At 36.9% G+C, this 20,793-nt stretch overlaps 2 protein-coding genes across 2 annotated transcripts; both read left to right on the top strand.

The window, feature by feature from the left end:
* The first annotated feature begins 8,317 nt into the window (after window positions 1-8,317).
* Window positions 8,318-10,331, top strand: LOC116163012 (organic cation transporter protein-like). The gene is made up of 7 exons (XM_031476834.1): window positions 8,318-8,402; window positions 8,448-8,695; window positions 8,747-8,936; window positions 8,980-9,334; window positions 9,380-9,613; window positions 9,669-9,945; window positions 9,998-10,331. Exons 1-7 carry the CDS (start codon window positions 8,324-8,326, stop codon window positions 10,277-10,279), a joined length of 1,665 nt encoding a protein of 554 aa, XP_031332694.1. The 5' UTR covers window positions 8,318-8,323; the 3' UTR covers window positions 10,280-10,331.
* A 6,866-nt stretch (window positions 10,332-17,197) lies between these two features.
* LOC116163008 (organic cation transporter protein-like) lies at window positions 17,198-19,785 on the top strand. Its single transcript, XM_031476827.1, has 8 exons — window positions 17,198-17,376; window positions 17,427-17,662; window positions 18,020-18,212; window positions 18,266-18,620; window positions 18,674-18,901; window positions 18,947-19,211; window positions 19,265-19,530; window positions 19,585-19,785. The coding sequence occupies exons 1-8, from the start codon at window positions 17,268-17,270 to the stop codon at window positions 19,595-19,597; spliced, it is 1,665 nt and encodes a 554-aa protein (XP_031332687.1). The 5' UTR covers window positions 17,198-17,267; the 3' UTR covers window positions 19,598-19,785.
* Window positions 19,786-20,793: the final 1,008 nt, after the last annotated feature.

Below are 20,793 nucleotides of genomic sequence, written 5' to 3'. Positions count from 1 at the left end.
CGACCTTCCATTGGCATGGAAAGTACCCGCTCTTAGAGTCGCATTAAACATTTCGGTTATAACTTTTACACCGATGTGGGAGTTCTTTTAATATTTTAGCGCTGATGAGGTCATATTCTTAATTTGCTGTTTCGAGTTGGGGTAAGCAATTTCATTCCTAAGTATGAATGTACTCTTCTGATGCACGTCTTTGCTTTGAATTTTTTAATACTTTAAGGGTTGATTGCACCACGTGAATTCCATTGCAAGACAATGAGACGCTACGTGGTTGTTTCGCGCCCTTTAGTTGTATAATTCCGCACGCTTATGGTCATTCGGGTATGTTCGGAGGCTGTGATTTTCGTTATTTTCACGAAGGTTAAAAAACTGACAAATTTCGTTTTCTTATTCCCGCCTGTTGAATTGGTGAAGTTGGAAAACCTCATGTTAAATGCGTTCACTCTTAGCCTAACTACCATCTTCCCTTTTCAGTGGCGGTATTGTGAGTTGTGGTCGATTTAGTCATTTATTCCAGGTTCTAGTTTTGTTTCTGGAGTCGAGCTCCAACCTTCTTGTTGCAATGTATTGTTTAATTGTTCGATAGTTTCTTCCATGTCGTTTGCTGATTTAAATATGATTTGTAGTTGTATGTTTTGCTATGGCTATTATATTCGTTATGGCTGGCTTGCTGTCTGTCCGGTTGAGATCTCAGCAATTACCATAGCTAGAGACTTCAAATTTTCACTAAAAGCTTCCTGCTATAGTGTAGATGTGCAGGCTCTAGTCTATTTTCAGTTAGATTACTCATGAGATAGATAATTTTAAACTTCGCTAATAAACTACTAATCGGTATTACTAAAAATGCGCTTTCATCATGCGTATGCTGATACACAACTTGTTTTTACTAGTTCTCGAAAATTATTCCAGTCAGTCTTTTTGGAAAATAGCGATGAAGATCTTGAAGAATGATCAGATAAAAAAATAATGATTTACGCAGTAATCGATACAGTCTGGTATCTTTCTTTGATCCGTGGGTCAGAAAGTAGGTTACTGTATTTGACACAGCGCTACTCAGGGCGGATTTACAGCTTGTGGGCCCCCCAAGCACGACTTAGGGATGGGGGCCCCTATCTCTGCACGGAAGTTCACAAAATCTTTAGTAAATGTTATTTCCACTCCACCACAAATCCCAGCTGTGGGGTGGCAATGGTCAAGTGGGGCTTCTTGAAGTTCATTTCTAATCCTAGAGGCATACGATTCCCAGAGTGACTTGCATGTTGGGTAGGGATATTGTTTGACAGTTTTTGAAGGGCGGAATCGTTTGGCATTTCTTTTCCTTAGGGGTGGAAAGCTTTTCCATAGCATTGACATTTTACACACTGGGGAAAGTATCTTTTAGGAATGGGGGTTCAAAGTATCACCATATAACGTTGCAATTTTTTTTACCATATACATACCTTTATTGTTTTCATTTCCATCTAGGTAAAAAAATGATAATGATAATGACAGTTTAATATGAAGTAAAAGTAATTCTAGTGTGGCGAACAGCGTACCTAGTGGCGTTTTAATTGAAAATTTTTCTTAAATCAAGACTTTTATGCAACAAATTTTCTCCATTATACTATCGTAACTCCTAACCATTATTCCTCTGTACGTAGATGTCTGATATAGAAATCTAAATTGAATTTGCTTTGCAATAACTGCATCCGGAAAATTAAGTAAAATGCCCTATTTAAAAAAAAGCTTAAACAGCAGGTGAAGAGTGGATTATCTCGTTATGCCGTGCAGTTTCGATTCATGAACAACTATTTTCTCACATCCTTCATTTGATACAGAAGTCTAAAAAAAATCGGTAAAGTGTATGATTGTAAATGTGCAGATTTGCAAACGCATTTGGCGAAGTGCAGGGTGGTAACGAGGTGGTAGGAGCAAAGTGAGGACCAAATTATAAATTAAGCTGCATTTGCCATTCATTTTGTACTCGTAATCATCAGTGGTCATTACTTGCTTGCTCGAAACATTGAAGATTTAAACAGTTCCGAATTATAATTTAATTGTGAACAGATTTCGAACAAACACCTTGAGACCTTCCACGCACTTTTAAACTAAACTGCAAGACTTTGACCTAATTTTTTTTGCAAAAGTGAAGTCAAGATCAGCAACTGTGACCTCCATTTTCTCATATTTTGTTACATCATAAAGAGATGTGAGGTAATTTACATACATACTTGTGGCGATTTTGCTAACGTATTTATAATGTTCAAAACTTAAGAATCAAAATTTCGTAATATCGCTCCACTGACCTAGTTATACGATGCGATCAATTATTCAATATCTTTCGAAACTATTTTTATACCTGTCGCGAACGGTGTGGTTAAAATCAGTTAAGAATTTATTCTTAGGCCAGATAATCAACATAAAGCTATTTATTTTTACAGATCACTGACTGAGTAGAAGCTCTTCTATATTTATATATAGTTAGTGATATTATTTATAGAATTACGAAAAATTTCGATTATGTTACATGTAAGGGTCAATGGCTTCGTCTATTTGTACGTAATCCTGAATAAATGAGCGATGAATTCGTCGTTCAATTCATGAAATGACAATTGACTAAATGCAACGAGAATCTACCCACTTGTACGTTAATGATGATCGCTTGTAAGGGGTGAGACGTTCGCAATTGTTTTCTTATTGATCATTGTTCACATTCTCGTCAAGATTATGAAGGAAAGCTGTAAGTAAGTACTTAATAGTAAATAAGTATTGTAAAGAGAGAGGCTTGTAGCGTGATGTCATTCACCCCTTGAGGTTGAAGGCCCCGCGATACTCAGCTGTTTTTTGAATTAACGCCGCCGCCCCTGATAACCCGACAACGGTGTGCCACATACTAGAAGATGCGTCCAGAAAATCTACTTTGTGATTTTATTTTGGAGCTTTGCCCTTCTATTTTTGGCTGAGGTCGATATCCACGCGTTCGTTGACAGTTGTATCATGTTTTCACTTATAGAAGAAAAAAAACTTTCTACGTAAACGTTTCACTGCCTCATTCGACAACGTAACACTTCCCCCGATGTTCTGGATGTCTCAAAACAAAATGTAACTAAAAATTGTTTTCTAAAATAGTGACAGTTTCTTACACATATAGGTACGTGAAAATTCACTTTTCCATTTGACTTTTAAATCAACCATTTAATAAAGTAATGAACGATGGAAGTTATATTCAATTAATTCGTTTTGTATCTTTCTACAGGCGGCGACCTTTTCACGCTGTCTAAATGAAGGAAATGTAGGATTTTTTATGACATTTTTCTTGTAGAAAATTTTTACCCAAACATCAAGTTTCTCGTCGTCGATGGTTGTGGGGGTTGGACACTACGTTTGTTAAGTTTAATTTTACCGCCACTTAATAAATAATATTTGATTTCAGAACGAACAACGTCCTCCTCTTGTGGTCAACAGCTACAATAAATAAGCTGCTATATATTTGATGTGGTGTAGAAAACTGTTATAACGCTAATTTCAGTTGTAGAAAAATGATCTTTAGTATATCTTTTTTAGTGAAGAATCGTGACCACTAGATGGCAGGTGTTTCTTCTTCTTTGAACGTACTGTTATAATCAAAACGCATACACCTATTCATTTACCTAAAATATAGCATAGTTGTTTAGCATTTTTAAAACATTAGAAATTTTAGATCTGCTAGATTAAAGAAAATTTTGCCAAATTCATGACAGAAAAGCTTCCTAGGTCAGACCTAAAAGCGCTCTTCATCAGTATTCAGCTCCTTATTTAATTCAATTGGCAGGTAAGAATAAGAATGACATTTTGCAACTTATCCCTTAAGAGGGTACGGCATCCTCATTAAGTTGACCTTCTTTTTTGTCGGCGGCCTAGTGCAGATGTAAGGTTCTACTTTTCTCTACAGCATTAATATTAACACAGATTTTAGTCTTTAAATCTGTGATATTAATTAATTATTATAAAAGCTGCTGTATTACATGTACACTGAGATTTTAACATAGGTACCGCTATTTTATCTTAAGTTCTGCAATCGCCCATCCTAAATATTAACCGCGCACTAAGCTGCTAGATAGTTTTTTAACTTTGATTTTTTTCTCCGCTTTTTTATAATAAAATGCAGCATAATTTCGTTGTACAGAAAAAATGAAGGAATTTTTGTAGGTTGTACACAGCAAATAAGCTCTTTAGAATCATTTAATAAAAATTTTACGACGGGAAGAGGCGATTCCTGCTACCTGTCTGTTCTACTTTATTCATATGGAGAGCCCGACCAGACAGCACTAGGCACACCTTAGGCCCATTGTGCATACTTCCTTTCGCTGATTCACCCTCCCAGACTCCAGATAACTGTTACCGATAGGTACATCTGCACGTGGGCTCCTCCACACGTCCAATGTTATGCAGGTGATAGTTGACCATCCAGTGGACACCGGTGATTTTTCTGATCTGGCTTCTATTTAGTTTTAGAAGCTTAGAAGTCATCCCAGCCACTTAGCCGAGATTCCGAGCCTCTGCGTAAATCCTCTAGTGACTGAGGAGTTCATCTCGGTCGTCCCGATGAAGGACCCTGATTCTGTTTCCGAGCGTGGCGCGGATCCATCTTGCGATTGATTCATCAATGCCAAAGTTTTCAGTAGCATCACTAATGGAATCGAACGTGGTGTTTTAAACGCATCCTCACATCTAGGAACGCTTCCAGGGCTACCTCCCCAGCAGGCATTCTCCTCTCCAGCCTGCACACGAGGCTGTGAAGAGCCGTCTCCGTGGACATACCAGCCCTGTAAGCATGTTGAAATAGATGTACCAGCTTCTTCACCGTTTTTACAGAAACGATGATTGGCTGATGCGCCTGTAACCCTTCTCCATGTGATATTTCGCAGGATCCGGCTTTTACCTTCCTCCAGCAACAGAGGATATATAAATCCAGGGAGGATCTGAAGAACTGCAACAAATACAAGAGCAGCGGTTCCAGGCCCTTCTGCAGATTAGCCGGGATTATCATGTCCGGTCCTGCACTCTCTGAACGTGTTAACCGCCCATCTTCTTAGTTAGAGGCCATTGTCGTATTTTTGCTGTACCTCTTACATTTTTAATGCTGCTCTTAGATGCAACACATCCGAATACGTGGAAACTAGCTTATATTTGTCCTGTACTCAAGAGCGTAAACTAAAAAGATGTCACTAACTATCGACATATCAGCGTTTTATCTAATTTTGGTTTTTGAGATTCTAGAATTTTTCCATGCGTTAAAAACTTATTATCTACCGCTCAACCTGGCTTTGTTGAACAAAGATCTACAGTGACTAATCTTACGTCGATTACCAATTTTATGGCTACAGTACTACGTTGTCTACACAGACTTTGCCAAAACCTTTGATAGTATTCCTCACGATTTGCCTCATACTTGTCGGAGTTACATATAATAATTTTATATCCTCTTCTGCTAGAGTGACCTCTAGTAAAGAGTACCACAAGGGACCTTTGTTGTTTTATCATATAATACTTGGCTACAACATCAATGGTACTTGCTTGGACAGACAAACTGTCGTTAAAGACCTCGGAGTTTATTTCGACAGTCAACTGAATTTTTCCTACCTACCATCTTAATGAGCTATCTCACTCGTCTATGTCGATGCTTGGCTCCTTAATACGTTGTCGTAGATCAATTTCTAACCTGGCGTCCCTAAAACTATTATTCTTTGCATTAGTACGTTCTAGACTTGAATTGTTCGCTAATCTGGAACCCAACTTACCAAACTCAGACTCATATGGTCAAAATTGTCCAGCGTAGATTTATCAAATTTCTAGCATACAAGCTGTTTACCCACCTAGAGGATATAGTAATAGCCTTTGCTGCAATGTTTTCAAATTTTATCATTATAACAGACGAAAGTTGCCGGGGTCTAACATTTCTTTACAAACAAATACATGATAAGATCGATTGCCCTGACCTAGTCGCTTTTCTTTTCTTTTATGTTCCACCTTATTTTTCCCGTAGTAATTCCACCTTCTTTGTTCCAACACTTAATACCAATTCGTTGTTTAAATCTCCTATACATTACTCTGTAAATTTGTTTAATATATGCCTACTGCATCTCGCCTAAATAATTACTATAAAAAGTTAGTTAGTTAGTTACCTGGATAGTTGCGTTTTGGTATTTTAATTTTGTCAATCAATAATTTTATAAAATAAAACATTCAAGAAGTTTATTTTAATCGTTGCTACATATCATTCGCAACAAATAAATTACCTAGATTGGCAGATATAAATTTCAATTCCCTAAGGACTAAATGATATCTTAGCGCTCTTGGACTAAGTTTAGTTATTTACTTTAGAATTAATTATAAAGGGTGTTTCATAATTGAATGTCAATATTTAAGGGGGCAATTTTTGGGTCCAGTTTAAAAAGAAAACTTCATATGAACCTATGTCATAAACGTCTTAACTTTTGAGATACAGGGTGGTAAAGTTTTCAAAAATAAATCATTTATTATTATTTCTTAGTATCTGTAATACCACTTAAGATATTTTAATGAAATTTGGAATGTATGTACTATGTATCCAGACGCATTTATTAACGTACTAAATTTTTTTAATTTCCACCAGTGGCGTTCGTACGGAATTTCACATGCCCATTTTGGCAGACATTGATGGTACGCCACTGATTTCTCTGAAAATAAAAATTATTCTTGAAATCCCCAATTCCCCATTTCTAAGCAAATTTGATCTCTTTGTTTTTTTCAATCCGATGCACGGTTTTCGCTTAAAAAAACCGTTTCTCTGCATGATCATGACAATATCGTTAATATAACAATATCACAGTGCAGAGAAAAAAATATTTTCTTTTTTTACGTGAAAACTGTATGTCGGATTGAAAAAAGTTAAATGATCAAATCTGCCCATGTGAGTGAGATCACCAAATTTGCATGTAAGACTAGCGGCTTCAAATTGCTCAGTGGTGGATATCTTTAAGAATATTTCCATTCAAATTTCACTAAAAATTAAAACAATAATCTTTACTCCAAATGCAATATAGTTTAGGGTAGATATTAATTTTATTATTAATTTATTAATTTATTATTACGTAATTATTCCTTGGCATTTCCCGATCGACAACTTTTCTGGAGCTTTTTCTGGATTAACTGTCAGACGACTGTCGTGATCTTTCCTTTCAATGCAATTTCTGGTAAAATAGTCCACGTTTTTTAAACAATTGGAATTGCTATCCCGACGGAGGCAAAGGAGGAAGAGGTTATCCCTCAGCACTAAAATTCCGTCTCGTCTTCTCTTCGCAGTTGTAATCAAATAGCACTAATTCAGATAGCTGAATATGATGCAAATTCCCGACATCTCGTCGCTGAAGTTTCCGAAGGCTATAAAAAACAATGTTTTAATAGAAATCAAATGCCGCAGAAAAGACTAGAAGTACAACTATAGATTTCGATACCCTATAAATTGTTTATGATATGTAATGTTCAAACTACTCAAACTCCCTAAGCTAAAAAAATTCCAACTCTACCTAAACGCAGATTGAATGTAGACTGTGTTTCTCGTGCACGGTGCACCATTTTTTCGGAAAGAGTAAAACAGAAAACAAGTATAAATTGTGAAACTGAAATAGCTTAGCTTAGCCAATGGTTGGGTGATAACGTAGCGAAATGCTCTAGTTATAAATGTTTACTTTCTTGGTAGATGATTAATGGGGAGGGGGCCTTTTGCACATAAACATTTAAAGGCCGCCTGGGCTACATTCATCTACGTTATATCATGCTAGAAAAATCAGTCCCTTAAAGAAATTCTGCAAAATATTGCATTTCCCCCTTTACATCTCCGGTAGATTTGTCTGGTCGAGATGATCTTTCCGCCGTTGAGTACCCCCTCCGACACTCCGTTCTGCAGACAATTGCATGTAAAGTTTTGACATCACCAGTAAATATGTCTCGTCTTGACGTTCCACTTGCTCTTTATGAGTATCCTCTTCCGACACTTCGTTTTCAAGCGATTCGATTTCACTTCACTTGTCGATATGTCTCGTCCAGGCGCTTGATTCATTTTGCCTTTGTGAGGATTCTACTCTCAACAAACCGTTTTCGAGTATTCGCTCATCATCAATGGATACACAAGGTTATCATAAAGTACACTTACCCTTATAATGACCCCATATTTCTTCCAAACGTCCCAATCGCCCTTTGTGTGTACCCTCCCCCGACAATCCGTTCTTGAGATATAAGGGAACATACCCGATCACGATTGAGATGTAACAATCCGTTGCTAGGAAGTTATCGTTACTATAACGACTGAAGATACATTTTATATGACATGTCTCAAAATCCCAATGTCAAATCTGAAGGAATTACGGTTAACAAGTGCCATAAAATTGGCCGTAACTACGGAACAAGTACAGAACAGAGCGCAAAGTGTTTTCTGCAATACTGTTTTACAGACAGAGAAAACAATATTACTCAAAACGATATTATTGAAGCAACGATTGGCGATTTTGGTAGGTGGCAATGTAGAATGTCAACTTTGATGGCACTATTAAGATTTCCAACGGCATGGATACAATTAGGAATTGTGTTCTTGGCCCCTCCAACAGAGTTCTGGTGTAAACCACCCCGGGAGTATAAATTCATGGATGTTGACAAATGGAAGCAGTTAACTAATATACCTAACGATACCTTTAAAAGCCACGTGCGTAACGGTTGTACGGTTTCTTCAGGTTTAAACACCCGTCTCTTGCAGTCTACGTTAGAATATGGCAATTGTAAAATGTGGTATCCCGCCAATGGATCGGTTATACCGTGCATTTGGGGATACGCCTATAATAGGTCGGTGATTCATTCTAGCATTATAACCGAATGGAATCTAGTTTGTAACAAGTCACATTTAATTGAGTTTTCTCAGATAGTGCTTATGTTTGGGGTATTAATTGGTAAGTGCTAACTCTTTACCGCATAAGTAGAAGTTCACCACAGGAAGTATATGGCTTGGTTTGGCGGCTGATAAACTAGGACGCGCAAGAGTGTTAATGTTTGCAATAGTGTCTCAGTCGATATTTGGACTTTTAACCGGAATCCTTCCGTGGTTCAGCACGTTTTTGGTGTCCAGATTTTTTCTGGCCGTGGCAAATGGCGGTGTTTCGGTCATTTCATTCGTATTATGTATGGAAGTGGTGGGAGGCGCTTGGAGAACAATTGTTCCCATCCTTTATCATATTCCTTTTGGGTTAGGTACCTCAATGATGGCTTTTGCTGCATATTTTTTAAGAGACTGGCGATGTTTACAACTTACGCTGTTCGGTTTGAGCGCTTTGTATCTAAGTTATATATGGTGCGGTATCAATTGAGCCAAGTGCATTGAGTGGGACGTTTACAGGATGATCTCAGAGTCACCACGTTGGCTTTGGGTTGTTGGAAAAAAACAAGAAAGCATTGCAATATTGGAGAAAGCTGCTTGCGTTAATCAGTTGGATCTGATGCAACTTAAACTAGCTATTGATAGCATACACGGTTCTCCTCCAGTTAAATATACAAATGAGGAGTTGGGTTTGAGAATGCTTTTCAAAACACCGGAATTGAGAAGTCGAACTATAAAATTATGCTTAAGTAGGTAAGATGTTATAAGCGTAATAAAATTAGTCAATGAGCGCTAAAATTCGTTGCAGTGTAATTTCTGGAATGAATTTCCTCGGTTTCTCGGAATATCTCGGCCAAATTAGCGCAAACATTTATCTAGGGGTAGCAATTGGAGGAATTGCAGTCATTCCTGGATCGTTTACATGTATATACGTTATTAATCGGTATGGACGTACAATGAGTATTTCATGTGCCGCATGTTTCATTGGTATGTGCTTCTTTGGAATATGCTTTTTTCCTTTGGATGTTTATAAAAATGATTGGCCTCGAATACTATTGTCCGGGAGCGGCTTCTTCGGAATGTCAGTAAGTGAAACACACAAAGTTTTGGTGAAAATTAGAGGAGACTTTTTCTTAGATAGCGTATCCCGCCCTATGTTTGTTTACCGGCGAACTTTTTCCAACGATATTACGAAACGCAGGATTGGGAACAACCGTTATGTTTTCCAAGTTGGGCTCAATGATCGCACCTATCGTGCTACAAAGCGGGGAATATGCAACTTTTGTTCCATTATTAATATTGGGATCAACTTCATTTATTCAAGCTGCATTAGTACTACCTTTGCCAGACACACTAAATAAACGACTACCCGATACAATAGAGGACGTTGAAGAAATGCACGGCTACCAGAAGAATTGAGTTGCACTGAAAAGATATATCCTAATTTATATATTTATATGACGGCATTAAACAAGCAATATCTGAAAGAAAAGTTCCTTTTATCGGCATACTGAGATATAATGCACTTGTTATAAATATTGAATTCCAATAGCAGCTTCTGCCTTCCAGTTAAATGTGATTGAAGACATGAACAGATGGGAACACCCATAAAAAGCTCATTCCAACACTCCGTCTATACCTACTGATCAGACTTATGGACCAAAGACACGTGTTCCGTGGATTACTACAGAAACCACACGCACTGAATACATTACACCTATGAATAACACAAACATCACTACAACCGACATCACCCAAACTCACCCACACACTTATGGCCGTTTGCACCGACAAATTTAAGGGGAGCTATGTAATATTCATTGCAACGATTATTGAGACAATGGGCCGTATGAATAAAAGTAAGCAAATGCTTATACTTGCAAAATTCAAAGTAAATACTCCTAACTGCCCCTTCATACTGGTCTGTTTAGCATGGTTTAGCAGCGGTGCACTGCGTCCTGTCCTTCTGCTTAGAAGCGCTGCTAAGTCGCCCAGTGCGAAGGAGCACTTACGAGTATTTACTTTGAATTTTGCAAGTATAAGCATTTGCTTCCTTTTATTCATACGGCCCAATGGTTGTCATGGGTTTTAAGCTACGCTTAAGCTAAGCTCCGCTTAAATTTGTCGATGCAAACGGTCATTACATAACAGGAAAAATCCACAACAGTTTACTGAACTTCTTAAATTACCAGCCAGTACTGTTGATCGATGCGATCACAGTCAGCTTTTTACATAAGCAAATGGGGTAAATGTACTTTGGGTCCATGCCATGCCGATAAGTTTTCACCGGAACGACGGCCAGGTTGAAAAAAATAACGGAAAGTAATTCCGCCCCCAATACACACTACGTTTTATCAAAGAGTATCGTTACTCTTTGGTTTTATTAACGTTAAAGTTGGCCATTAACAGGTTGTATGCATGGGATTGAGTAATAGTTTTATTCACAGAAAGGAAAAATTTGTTTACCAAATCTTATTTCAGAGTTACGTACTCCAACCACCACAGTTAATGCCCTTATGTTCACCGTTACACATGTGAGTCTATTGTAACGAAAAAAGCCCAGCGCGTTTAATTAAACTGTCCTTGACCGAAGACGACTTCATTTTATGCGACGGGCATTTCACAGTGAAGGTTTTTACGTCGTTTGCTTACAGAATAATTCCCTTTTTAGTGACACAGTCACTTAATCACCTGTATCGACTGTAACTGTACTTTAAACTCGCGCAACATGCGTACCAATTAATATGTCGTACGTCGATTTTTTAAGATAGAGATGTATTATGTTCGAGAAACACAACCTTCGACCTTGATGAATTCAGCACTAATTTACTTATCGACGAGAACCACGCGATTATCCAGTGGTAGTTCCCTACCCGAATTACAATTTTATGTTCAGTTTCGGACGCGAGATAATCACAATTTTAATTTGGTAAACCAACTGGTCGCACTAATAAACGCGGATTTTTTAATTTGACTTTTCTTTAAAGATCACGCAGTGGTAGCAATCGTGACCCAGCCAATCAAAATATTTTATTATCAGGAACATTCTGGTTGCGTTGCGTGCTAACGAACGAATTTTCACTTTAAAACTAAACGGCTACATCTAAGGTGTTCAGTGTACCATCGGGGTGCCACAAGGGTCAAACTTGGGGCCATTGTTATTTATAATCTTAATTAATTAATGACTTGACCGAAGTAATCAAGTATATGCAAATGTTTTGCTGTTTGCAGATGATTTGAAGCTGAACTACCAAATAAAAGACTACTCGGATTGTCAAAAACTACAAGCTGATGTCGATTCCGTAGTGCAATCGAGTTCTAATAATTACTTACCCCTGAACATAGATAAATGTAAATGCTTACGTTTTTCTCGTAAGGCAGATGATATATTTCAGTACAACATTCAGGGAAGTGTATTAGAGGTTGTTAGCAATCACAAAGATCTGGGAGTGCTTTTTGATGCCAAATTGAAATTCGACCTACATATCCAGAATGTCATTAAGGCCGCGTACTCTAGCTTAGGATTTATCTTGCGATGTTCATATCGTTTTAGAAATAAAAAAACGTTTGGTGTTCTATATTATGCATTAGTGCGATCTAAGCTGGAATATGCAGCTATCATTTGGTCACCATATACGAAAAATCATATAAAGGCCATCGAAATGATTCAAAGCAAACTCTTACGCTGTCTTCACTTTAGACTTACGAGGGTGTACCCCCACTATGAACATTACGAATATTTAATAAACGTGTATAATTTTAAGAGACTAAGGACCGAATGCACAAACAATAAATAATCAGGCCGTTAGTTAATCGTATGATTAAATTAAACCTTTGATTAAGTGCGATTGGTATGCACAAAACAAAAAAAACTTCTTGATTAACTGACCAAGGTGATTAAGCGTTGATTATACATTTGGTAAAAATTGGCGCCGGCAACGTTGTACTTTTATGGAAATGTGTGATATTTTTGCAAAGCCTACTTTTTGAATTGGTATGTTTGTGTTAACAATGGAAAAAAAGATCCGTGGCCAAAACTTTACCGAAGTACAGAGAGAACATTTGGTTGAAATAATTGATTGAATCATAAGCAAATCTCGAAGCAAATATTACCTTCTTATTTAACTCGTAGTTACTTAGTGATTGTCCTGAGTTCGTTCAATAAAAGTTCCAGTTAAACTTACATTGAGTGCTTAATTTTATTGAAAGTGGAGCTTATTCCAACATATATTTTATTACAGTAGCTAAAATATCATAAATTAAGCACTGCCTCCTGATAAGTTTCTCACCTTTAGACCTCTCGATGCTGCATGCTTTCAGTCTTATATCAATTCCGAATACTAATTTTTTTCCAATTTAGTAAGGAACATATAAACTAGAATCCAGAGTGACGATCTCTCAGATACTTCCGCCATTTCTGAAACATAATTATATCAAGCTCATGAGAGTTCGTCACAGAAGATTTCATTTCCGAATGAATCGCCAAAAAAACCAGTAAGCAATTGAAGTACTTTTATGTCATCATAAAACGAAATGCCAGAAAAGCGGATGCATCGAGCAATGTAAGCAATGCTTAATGTTAAAATTATTGGTACGTTTTTAGAAAGAAGGTATCAAGGGCAATTAAAGAAGCTTTCGATAGAGAAATGTCGCAACAAAATATATAAAAGCTCCCAGAAGGGCCAGAAGAAGCTTTACTGGCCAAAAATCTTCCACACCTAATTGCTCTAAAACGGAGACCCCAAATCCAAAATAGGTCAATTTAGCAATTAAAAAAAAAACTACCAGCTTCAAAAGTGGAAGAATGCTCGACTGGAATACTTCATTCTCCTCATGGAGAAGAATTTTAGAAAACGCATTTACACGAGTCAATTAAAGAAATGAATATATAATCTTAATTAGTTATTTGTACAACTAGTTTTGAAAGTGATACTTTTTTTCATGAATTTGCAGTTCAGCAAATTCATGGAAAAAAGACACTTTCAACATGAAATTTTTTTGCATAATGATCTATAATAACCCACAACTGAATAATTTGATTGACATTCGCGATTTACTGTCACTCAAAAATGGATGCTATTGTTCATAGACAGGACGAAACTCCATGGAAAAAAAGTACCACTTTCCATACGATTTTTCGTTTAAAAAAGTCCGATAATTTAATCACTATGTAAAAAAATATTAGAATAGGCCTAATTATTCTATAAAAATTACTTTTCACAACCTCAAATCGAAAATTATGAACAAACTGTCAGTTTAATCGCGGTTTAACAGTTTTGTGCATTCGGTCCTAAGTGATCGAAGACGTAATATCTCATTAATATTTTTGTTCAAGCTTCTTGATTATCAGCTAAACTCTTCCTATCTGCTGTCTCTGATCAATATCAATATCTCCGATCATAGAACGAGAAGGAAATTCACAATGTTTGAAATCCCTAGCGTACGTTTAAAAACGCATGACAATTCACCGCATGATGACGTTGTACAATGATTTGCACAAAGTTCAAACGAACAACTTGCACTTGTTTGGCCTGTCTTTATCGCAATTTAAGAAAAAATTGGTTTTATGTTTATAGAAACATTATTTACTTACTTCACTTTGTTTTATCAGATAGTTACTTGTATACATATTTTTAGACACAATCATTGTTCCCAAAAGGTTATATCGTTGAGTGAACCTTCACTCAACGGTTATATGGAATATTATTTCTGTTGTTTTGAGCAAACACCTAAATAAATAAATACAATTCCACTAGTTGAACTGGGAAATCGGACTCTAGATTTTGATATCCTAAAGAATTTTTGTGATATGCAACGTTTCACATCGAAATTTCGAAAAAAATTAAATGCAAATTAATAACTACCGTTACAATTTAGCATAAAATAACTCCAGGACACAACCAGATCTCCTACAAGATGCTAGTTAAAGTGACACTTGAAATAAATATGTGTATAAACGCTAAACCCGGAAAGGAATCCTTTGTTCAGCTAGGTACCGCACAGTTGGTCTGACGTGTTGTGTGGGATTACTCTATGAATAGTCCAGTAAGAATAGATCAAAAAATGGCAAATAGGGGAACTAAATCATGTATTATTAACTCCTTCCATTCTTTCCATATAAATACAAGCTCATTAAATTTGCTACAACTTTGATTCTATACACTTTCTTTAAAAAAAAACCACCGTTTTTAAGTTTTTGACCCACCAAGATTGAATATGTGGACTATACACATGACCGTACTAGTCAACTCGATCCGCATAGCGGGATTTACCCTCAACAGCGGTGGGGTTGGGTGAGAGGAGAGGATCGAATGCTCCATCCCATCAAGACTAGCGACCCGCTAGCACCGGCCAATGTCTTAAGTTCCATCTTCTGCCGCTGCACAACTGGAATTTGATGCTGCCCGATGTGTGGGTGTCGTAAGACGGACATCAACTGCACTTCAGCTTGTGGATGTGAAAGTGCGTACTTTAACGGCCCACCGGTCCTCGAGGACGGCGATAAAGAAGACAACATCGACACATTCACTTTTTCGGACAGCGAAAATTAGTCTTAGATACTGTAAATAACTGATGTTACACATTGTATATAGCACGATCCACTTTCGAATTACTACCTCTCCTTTATGCAGTTACGATGAGGTTTCTTGGAGGGAAAAAACCAAAGGAAATCATGATGTAGGTATTGGTCTTATACTACATTGATATGTATAATCCACATATGAAAATATTCAATCTTGGATAGTCAATAACATAAAAACGATGCGTTTTTTCATAATTATGTATCCACTGAAAGTTTTAGCAAATTTAATAAGCTTTGATTTTTATGTACAAAATTTTTTATTATAGCGTACCTTTTCCATGTTGTAAGCAAACAACTATAAAATGGGACCTTCAAAGCCGCTCTCACTCTCCTCCCTCCTTTAGCACAGCAGGTAGTCGGGGGGACTTTACATTATGTTGATTAGGGAAACGTCCCTTACACAATTCCGAAGGACCTGATAATCATGAATTAGTTCTTTTATTTTTTCTATTCTGACTGGGCTAGAAAGTAGACAGGGAAAAACATTACACGTAAATCCTCCTTAATTAATATCACTGTATACTCGCGGCATTAATTAAACTCAATAATTAGTAGTTTTCCGATGTATTGATAAGCTATTGACACAATGTGAACTATTCATATCAATAGACATTTTCGGTCGAAGGACTGAAAAAACCGGCTAAAAATGTTACAGATAAAGAAATGTTACATTTTTAGAACGCATCCGGCTCCATCCCATATTCCCATTCTTTTTCAAAGAAATTGTAGGTATATTCCAAACAGTGAGTTTATTTACCTCGACAACAGGTACCTATAATATGTGAATTTCGCAATCGGACACTTCAGTAGTAAAAATTTAAAAACCTATCTACCCATTTCTTAGTTTTTCCGTTGATCAAAACATATTATGAAAACAAGTAGAATTGCTGTTTGGTGAAAAGAAAATGATTGCTTGCAAAATTTTTGAATCAATACGCAGATTAGAGAATATTCGATATGAGTGGCAGGATAGGAACATCCAATTTTTTCAAAATAGCGGCAGAATACGGCAACAGAAAATTCATAATGGAAAAGGGGGAGCAAACCTCGGTTAAAATCTCCCCCACTTAAAAATAAATGAAAATAAAAGTAAAAGAAGAAAGATTAAAGCATCTCCGGCGCTTCTACTTCCTGCAGAGGACCTAACCGGCGATTACTGCAGTTGTTCTAATTATGACGTTATAGTGTTGTTACATCATATTTTGTTTTATGTTCATGCGTCAAGAATATGGCAAAAGTATTAATTTTTTCAGCAAATGGCATAAGTAGGTCACCCTATGGTCACTATGAGGCAAAAACAAAAATGAACTGAAAGAGTCCTAATTTGAGGATTGTGCTTATCTGACCATTCTTGACTGCTCACGCATTTTGTGTATTGAATAATTAGCAACAATAAAAAATTATCATCTAAATAACACGTTTCGGATTGTTACGAAACTCCAATACCAAACAAATGTTGCCACATATTTACCTAAATAATCACATACTATATCGCTATAAATACTTTGTTGCTATGACTAATATACTGAATTGGCCGACCAGGGGGCTTTCAATCTCGCATCCATGGAAAGATACTAATGAAATCATTTAATACGTTATAAATAAGTTTATAATTAATTAATACTGGGCACACTTGAATTAGTATAGGTTGAGAAATTGTTAATCATTATCTACCAACCACACTGCGTTTCCCTCTTGTATCATTAATAGGGGGTCAAAAGATCATCTTTATCTAATCTCGGTGTGTAACATCTACTTTATGAGAAATCATTCCTTTAGTTACGGCTAAACGAGAACGAACGTATGTACATACTGCTGTAGTGTATGGTAACTCCCAAAATGCAAATCAAAAACGATCGCATTGAGAAAAACATTGACAAGGAAAATGGCAAAATAAACATTGAAAAGAAAACATATGGAACTAATGATAATGGTGGGTATTGCATTTGTAATCGAACTACTTTACCTACACTGAAATTGTAGACGTCGATGTGACCTCTCGTATTTCCAACACCGGAGATGTTTTGGATAACACCATTGGAGAATTCGGACGGTGGCAGTGCCAGATATCCATCATGATGTCCTTACTTCTGCTGCCCTTGGCATGGATTCAATTGGGAATGGTGTTTTTAGCACCACCAACTGAATTCACTTGCAAGCAACCCATTCTACCCGATGCCATAATTGAAAAATGGCCCCACATCATGAGCGGTAGTGACGTATGTCTTTTGTTTTATTTTACGACTTTTGCCTCCGGTCGCGATAAATGCACGCAAAATATTTCGCAAGATGTTACAGTTCACTTTGTAATCCTGCCTAGTATTTTTAGTAGACATCACGTTTTATTGAGTCATTATGCTGTTTATTAATATCAATCATATGAGCGTATATTTTGACATCCTTTTTTTAAAAAAACGCTATCAGAAGGATAATGTATAGCGTAAATATGCTGAGCCAGTTTCATGCCTAATTAAAAATGAAAGATCATAGAGTCCTTGGATAAATACAGTTTAACTATTTATCATGTTTTCCAAAACTTAGCAAAATTAAGTTTTCAATGGAACGCATTGTTGTAGATGAAACCAGGTTCGTGCCTAATTAAAGATCCTACATCTAAGAAAGGCGACTCTATGATTCCGTGTCCCTGGGGTTTTGAATACAGCGATTCGATAACAAATTCGAGTATTATAACCGAATGGGATTTGGTTTGTGAACGCGAACCTCTATTGAATCTCGCACAGTTGGCGATGCTGTTCGGAGTAATGAGCGGTAATTACATTGCGACTCTTGGATCAGAAAAACTGACCACTGCTTGCCTCCAGGTGGACTTCTGTTTGGAGCCGCTGCGGATAAATTGGGACGCAAACCAGTACTTTCCATATCAATCTTTTTGCAAACCATATTTGGGTTAATATCAGCCGTTATTCCGTGGTTTTACGGCTTCGTAACCTCCCAATTCCTCTTGGCGTTTGCAAATGGAGGCACAATGGTGACTTCGTTCGTAATCTGCATGGAGATTGTCGGATGCCAATGGAGAACCATCACTCCCATTTTATACCATATTTCGGCTGGTATCGGAAGCGCTATACTGGCTGCGATTGCATACTACGTAAGAGATTGGAGACAGTTACAATTGGCGCTTGGAATATTGGGCGCTATGTTTATCATTTATATTTGGTATGATGTAGTCAGACTTCTTCAAAGGCATTATCTTTTAATTACCGATATAGGACCGCAAGCGAATCACCTCGTTGGCTTTTGGCAGTTGGAAGAAGACGAGAGGCAACGGCGATCCTAGACAAGGCGACAGAAAGTAACGGTACAAATAAGACTTCGATCATAAAGATTCTGGAGGAATGGAGCCGTCTTAATGAAGAGAAGAACACGCAAGTTGGCCTATTGGCTTTCGTTACTAATTCTGAGCTGTTGAAACGCATCTTTTTGCTGGGTGTCAATTGGTGAGCAAGTCGTCGCTTAGAATTTATGAATACGTATTGTTTTAGCTTGATTTCCGATTTGTGCTTTTATGGATTCTCTCAGCACATTGGACAGTTCTTCGATAGCATCTATATGTCCGTTGCGTTACAAGGACTGTTATACTCGATCAGTGGAATTGTTGCGATTGTTGTTGTAAACAGAAATGGTAGACGTCAAAGTATTGCTATATCAAGCTGCTTCACTGGACTATGCTTTTTCGCACTTCTATTCGTGTCACCTAATGATTGGGTTAATGTCTTATTCGCCATGACTGGTTTGATTGGTATGGCTGTAAGTATAAATAAGCGTTGGGTGATGGGCGTTGGGCAATGGCCAGTTTGTAGGTATCGCATCCAGTGTTGTATCTTCTTAGTGGAGAGCTATTCCCGACTACAATAAGGGCATCTGCTGTAGGCATTTGCATAACGTTTAGTAAAGTAGGCGCGCTATTGGCCTCTACTGTTCTTTATACAGGTGAAGCTGGGTGGTACATACCGTTGATAATCTTTGGTTGTTTATCATTCTTTCAAATCTTACTGACTGTTCCTTTGCCAGAAACCAACAACTTTGATTTGCCGGAAGACCTGGAGGAAATCAGGGCAGAGAGAAAGTAAGAAAAGTTTATGACTTTTTAATGGGTAACTAAAGATTTCTTTAATTTTAGGTCAGTCGCATAAACTGTTTTATCTGCATTTATAATTTTTTATTTTGTCATATTTTAAAGGGACAGCTATTACGATTGGTGCGATATGATGTAGGTATGTTGAGTCAATGGTGCTTTTAAATTTACATTTCTCGAATGACTTATTAAGACTTTGTAAAATTAATAATGTGTAATACTGTGTAATAAATTGCATGTGTTTTATGTCGTCAGCTCCTCTCAAATCAAGTTTCGTCCTGAATTTTCCTTTTGTTCTCAGTGCCCAAAAGCCGAATACTGGTTATTCATACAGATAAATGTAAATTGTACTGGTGATTATTACCTACACTCCATTAATATACGACCAATCAGCTTTGTGGTTGTTTCAAATTCTAACGAATCAGACGATTTATCTAATTAAAAGCTAGGCAGCTTTTGATCAGCGATAAAAATGCGCGTAGGAATCCGTAAAATATATAGCGGTTGTAAAATTTGCTGTCTTTTATTAATCTCCCTAAAATACACTCGATCTTGGTTCTAAATCAGGATAATTTTATTTTTAATTCACTTAAATTTTGTTGCCTCCTGGAAAAACAACTCTGGATCAAAAGCACATGTTAAAATCGCGCCAGATAAAACTGTCGCCATTTTATCACACTTTTGATCTCGATTTTTTTCCGTTGCTAAATAAATTATATAATTATATATCTTATATTTACCCCCGATAACAACGCTTTACCCTAGCAGCGAAATGACCTTACCTTAACCATTAATGCTGCAAACGTATTTTGTGAACACTCAATTGAAGACAGCCGTATAGGCTAAATACAAATTACTTTTAAACATAAACCCGCGTATACCCTCCAATATAGCCCTGGTCATGACCTGTCTAACCACAACAATAATATAGGAGTATGTTCAGGGTTTAGACCTTAGGCGCCCGCCATTTTGGCTAGGACATGACCTGTCTCGCTATCATATAGATTTAGGGATTTCGAGACCCATTTCATAACAGTATTTCAATACATATAACATTAAAATTCAAAAATTCAGGAAAATATCAGTACATGTGCAAAATAAGATGACAGCAAAATACCACTGCAAACAAATTCAATAAATACATTTCGCTCCTATATAAAACAAACAAAAGCCTCCAATCCATCGTACATTACAAACATAGTAACTGATTTTTGAAGATCACCTTCACCAAAATCTCCCAAATACTCTAAACTA

The sequence above is a fragment of the Photinus pyralis genome, unplaced genomic scaffold, assembly GCF_008802855.1.
Source record: "Photinus pyralis isolate 1611_PpyrPB1 unplaced genomic scaffold, Ppyr1.3 Ppyr1.4_LG2, whole genome shotgun sequence".
Classification (NCBI taxonomy): Eukaryota; Metazoa; Arthropoda; class Insecta; order Coleoptera; family Lampyridae; genus Photinus; species Photinus pyralis.
This window is presented reverse-complemented; position numbering and strand designations above follow the sequence as displayed.